This window comes from Priapulus caudatus, unplaced genomic scaffold, assembly GCF_000485595.1.
Source record: "Priapulus caudatus unplaced genomic scaffold, Priapulus_caudatus-5.0.1 Scaffold1525, whole genome shotgun sequence".
NCBI classification, from domain to species: domain Eukaryota; kingdom Metazoa; phylum Priapulida; class Priapulimorpha; order Priapulimorphida; family Priapulidae; genus Priapulus; species Priapulus caudatus.
Genome location: NW_014578586.1, coordinates 33863 through 39530, shown reverse-complemented (window position 1 = coordinate 39530; position 5668 = coordinate 33863). Strand labels below are relative to the sequence as shown.

The window sequence follows — 5668 nt, the reverse complement described above, 5'->3', positions numbered from 1 at the left end:
CTCACCAAGGTCAGTGACAGGGTCAAGGTCACGGTCAGTTAGGGGGGTGCCCTCGTCGGACACAGCATGGGCGGCCGCATCGCGATGACCCTCGCACTCACCAAGGTCAGTGACGGGGTCAAGGTCACGGTCAGTTAGGGGGTGCCCTCGTCGGACACAGCATGGGCGGCCGCATCGCGATGACCCTCGCGTTCACCAAGGTCAGTGACGAGGTCAAGGTCAGGTCAGTTGGGGGGAGGGATGCAGGCCCCAGGAGGCTTAGGGCGTAGAGTTGCATCGAGTATTGTGATGGCATTTCTGGGACATCGCCTGGGTATTATTTTGTGAAGGGTTTCGGAGCCATCGCATGGGTGGTATTGGAAAAATATTGGTAGCATTGGCAGGGTGTTGGGAATGCATTGTGAATGTACTGCAGGGGCGTTGCATGTGTGTTGGGAGAATATTGGAGGTGTTAGCGGGGTGTTGTGAATGTATTGTGAAAGTACTGCAGGGGGGGGGGCATTGCGTGGGTGTTATGATCGCGATTGATTTCCTGTCTGTGACGAGAATTCATCACAGAGCTCTATATCTGTTCATCTATACTTTATATATATATTGCGCACAGTTGTCTGGCAGCAGAAATTATCCAGCAACTACAATATATATATATATATATCTCTCTTAATCCCACCATATGTAGACATCGGGTGTAAAAAACCAGCCGTTAGGTAGACATATTTGCTGTCTACCTAATGTTTAGCATGCATGCTCTAACTTCGTTTTCTTCATGAAATATATAATTATGTCATGTTTATCTAGTAGAGGTGTCCTCACTCTATTGACCTGTAACATTTTTAAATATGATAAAGCTTAAATGTGTTATTAAGAAATAAGAATACATTTTCTAAAAGTGTCATATATACGTCCGTATGGGAAATCAGTCCTTAAGTAGACAGTCAGTATCCTTAAGTGCCTTAGGTAGACATACTTAAGTAGACATATATTTGTATATCTATCTTTGAATAGTTTTAACAAATATCTGTCTATACCCCCTAAAAGCACTAATATAGATGTACTATTTCCAGAAATTGCATTTGTGTTACTGTGCAGTACTGTATATTAACGTATGGAAAATGTCTACGTATGACACTAGTTTTTGGTACTGTCCACCTATGGTTGGATTAAGTGTTATATATATACGTAAGCAGCGCGTCGCCGACGACCGAGCAGCAGAGACCGGCGACGATGCGCGCGCTGTAGGTGGCGCTGGCTGCAGCGGTGCCGCGCCGCCGGCAGAGCAGCACGAAGACGACGAGGGCGGAGACGGGCAGGCAGCGGAAGATGGCGCACGTGAACGACGGGTACGTCTCGTGGACGAACGTGTTGAAGTAGGTGCTCGTTGCAATCGTGAACGGCGCCAGGTACGCGGCGAGGTGATACATCTTCTGCTCGGTGGCGGCGTCGCCCTGCAATGTCAACGTGCGCGATTTTGACACACACCACTCGCCGGGCTTCGAGCATTAAAATTAACTCCGATTGCTAAATTTATTAATTCTTAACCAATTCGGTACCTAATTTAATGTGAAGCCTAAACTGAAGCGGCTATTATTAATAATAATGATAGAATAGTATTCACTATTATCGTAGATATGAATGCCAGAACTTTTTACCTGGGTCACAAAACTATACACACCGACGTTGACAGGACACAGAATCATATCAATCAACGCTTTGCAATGCCAATGGGAATGGAAAAGTTACTTTCTGTTCCTCTGAAGAGTTACTATTAGTATTACGAGATTAAATTATGAACTTACACGTACGATCTTTGACCCCGCCTTTGAAAACATCGTTCCGTTGGGTTAAATAGTTGTTTCTATAAACCGCAACTGTATGTTAGTGTTACGTACCGTACGTATGGCTACCTGTCGCAGACTCGCATTACCTGTCGCAGTACCGACTGCGGAATGAAAACCCGTGACATCATGAACTTTGCCGAGCGAGCATGCGCTGATCTGCGTGTCGCAAAAGATTTTTCTATTGGCGCGCAATCCTACGACAGCTATACAGCTGCTGATTGGTTGTAAATTTGTAGGTCATATTGTTGATGGTACAGCATCACGCCTATCTCAGTATCTACATCGCCTTTTGCCGGAAATCTACGTTATAATGAAGTGCATAACGAGGTTGCTGTTATCGAATCAAAGAGGAAGCCTAATAAATTCCGCTAAACGTTTTGTTCAGACATCTGGCGCAGGCAATACCGAGCTCGAAGCTAATGGGTAAGTTGCGAAGTAGAGTGCCTCGGTCACGATCGGTCGATCGTACAATCTGCCATCTGGGTCCTGACTGGCGGTGTCACGTACGCCACTCGTCAACCGTTACCATGGTCCATAGTTAACGTATAATATAAATAATAATGCAAGCCCCGTGCATCAGCTACCGGCCTAGAACTGCTATTCAGGCCGGTTACGTCAGCCAATACAGTGATATAGCATGAAGAAGTGGCACCAACAGGTCTGTGTATTAGACAAATATGGAAATAAATGATGCATGCAAGCAGGCAGTATCGAGTGACGAGTGTCCACTCCACTGTTACCAAATCCACCAAAAGTCATCGGTGTGGGCATTGGTCAGAAGAACTTCGGAATAGTACGCAGGCACAAACGCCCATGTACATGCCCACACCCGTGCATACATGATACAAGTATGCACACACACAGGCGCACGCGCGCGCACTCACAATCACATGTATTCTTATAGAATTGTCACATCTGTTTTAATTGTGATTGGTTTTCCAATGTGGATTAGTAATTATGCTAATCATTATAGTTTATTATAGTGCACACACACACACACACACACACACACACACACACACACACACGCGCACACACACACACACACACACACACACACACACACACACACGCGCACACACACACCACACACACGCATACTCACACTTATCGAATCCTCACATCTGTTTTAATTGTTGTGATTCACTGATTGCTTTTCTAATGACAATTACTGATTATGATTGTCATTATAGTTTATATGCATGAGAGCCTCGATCATTACATAATGTTTGTGGTCGTCGTATGCTTCACGGTACATATGTTTTATGTATGGTAGAATATTCCTTATCAGTCATTTATTTCTTCACTCAAAGATTGTCAGTGAAATCTGTCAGCGGCTGAAAACACTGAAAGGTAAGCGCATTTCAGTGCAGCTATTATGTTAAAGATGGACCCATAGACTGTGACGTATAAGTAAATATACGACATGTACAAAGGGCTTGTTAATGTTATATTCAGGAGACTTCATATTGAAGCTGATACTAAAACTACTGATATAAAGCACTATATTACACATACTATAATATGTACACGTACAAATGAATTCCAAATGTGCAATGTGCCAATGACAGCAGGGAAAAAATTAAAATTTATTTTTCGGGTGCTACTTTTCAAGCTCGCGTGCATGAAAATAGCACTCTAAAATTTGGTTTGCATTGAACTCTATGCAAATTTACAGGGGTTCTTTTTGGCATTTCCGGGGCTCTTTTTGACATTTCGGGGGCTAAATCGCCCCGAGCCCCCGTGTATTTTTTTCACTGAATGACAGTCACATGGCTGACCCGCAAAGACTTTTTTTGTCTTTGTAACGTTTGTGGTTTATTACTTTGCTGCATTGCAGCAAATTGCAAAAAAGAATCACCTCTGTAGTGGCCCATCACTGAAATGTTGTGTTAATTCTGGGGGTATGGGCCACGAGATTGCACACCCATTCTGACGGGATCTTCAATTACTGTATAGTTTTAAAGATGTGACATAATTGTACATGATCGGTTCAGGCTTCACGAGAAAAATCACAATTGATCGCTTACAACTCGATTACAACTCAAATTACAACTCAATGATTTCGCAGCGGCTACGGAAATTGCTTCACCCGCATCAATTCCTATGCCGAACGATATATCTGCTGACTGGCTGTGATGCAGCGTTGTAGCCTAGCTGCCCCCTACTGGTGTGTGACCATGGGCTATATTGGCTAGCATCCCCGGGGAGTAACCGAGTAACTAGCATGGCTTATTACGGCTGAGTAAAATCGATTGCTTGTCCTACAAGGAGGGATTTGCGCAAGTTTAAAGTTATGGAAATTCTGCCAGACCTAATCTCGGTGTAATTAAGCAGTGTGTGGATTCTGCCAAGGTCTCTGCATGGAAACGGGAGGACACCGAGAGAGAATGAGAGAGGAGAACCTGCTATCTCTTGTAGAGCTCGCAGGTAGAGACACCATCAAACAAGGTGTAGATAAAGAGTGTGCAAGAGCGATAAAATGCACTGGACAGGAAGAAACCAAATAGGAAGGTGGGATTATATTGGTAAAATCGAATCTTTCTGGAAAACAAACAAGAAATTTTGATGCTGCGTCCATATGTGTGAATAAAACAATAAATTATTGCGCCCTGGAAACGTTTAAATATTCTGACACTATTCTACAATCGCACTAGATCGTAAACATTTCTAGGGCACAATTGATTGTTCTAATGTGGGCCTGCTAATTGACACAAGTTGTCACAAATTTTTAAGCCTCCAATTTGTAGACTGTCTAAGCTACTTGGCGACTAGTATATACGTTCTACTTTGTGTTGCTTTTCATGTTGCGAACAACCTCCATGTCTATTTCGGGGATTGCTGTGCACCGCATAAGATATAATGATATAATATATTTATTATTATTATTATTGTGCACCAGCAGGATGATTGCAGAGTCGTGTATGAAGTGAATATAAGGCCTGTGCAGTAAGCCGCGTGTTTACGCTACATATGTGTAATTGTTAGCAGTGCTTCGAGCAGGCAGTGGGTGCATATAGGGCATGTAGGGTAGTCGATACACATCGTTGCTTTTTACGACAGCGTATCGTGGTATAGATGATGGAGAGATAGTGAGACGTTTTGTGTGTGCGTGTGTGTGTGCGTGCATGCGTGCATGTATGTGTGCGTGTGTCTGCACGCATGCACGTGCGTGAGTGTCTGCCTGCATGCGGTGCGTGCGTGCGTGCGTGCGTGCGTGCGTGCGTGCGTGCGTGCGTGCGTTCGTGCTTACGTGCATGTGTGTAATAATACATTCTTCTGAAACTTGCTATCGTCAGGTTTCCCTCTATGAAGTGCGAGTGATCGCACGAGCTTTAAATTTTAATTAGACGGGGCAGCAAGGACAGAATGAAGTACATCACTCGCCTGTCTAACCATTAATGTCGCACTGAAAAAGTCCGCGTCGTGAGAGCACACCCGTTAATAACCTTGAGCCCGTTCGGCTGAAGGTCATTCATGGCTCTAGCTCTAGAATTATAGCCCTTCGCTGTGCCGGAGCGAAGGGCTATATAGTTCTAGAGCTATCGTGGCTCCGACATATACTTATATGTTCTAATGACCCTTCACGGGCTCAGTGGAGTGCGCAGTGGCGCGATCAATAGCCTTGGCTGTTGTTTTCGTCGCGAACGCTGCCCGTCAGTTAGATCCCCGATCTCGTCGCGGATTGTCGTTTGCGCGAGCCGAGGGATGCGAGTGTGATACCGTTAGCGCACACGATCTCATCCCGCACGATCTCATCCCGCACGATCTCATCCCGCACGATCTCATCCCGCACGATCTCATCCCGCACGATCTCATCCCGCACGATC

At 44.8% G+C, this 5668-nt stretch overlaps 1 protein-coding gene across 1 annotated transcript in view; it reads left to right on the top strand.

The window, feature by feature from the left end:
- Positions 1-5668, top strand: part of LOC106816905 (alpha/beta hydrolase domain-containing protein 11-like) — a 13551-nt gene that overhangs the window by 1669 nt on the left and 6214 nt on the right. The window contains exons 4-5 of the mRNA XM_014821548.1: positions 161-223; positions 2224-2261. Coding sequence (XP_014677034.1) covers positions 161-223; positions 2224-2261 — 101 coding nt within the window. The remainder of the gene's footprint in view (positions 1-160; positions 224-2223; positions 2262-5668) is intronic.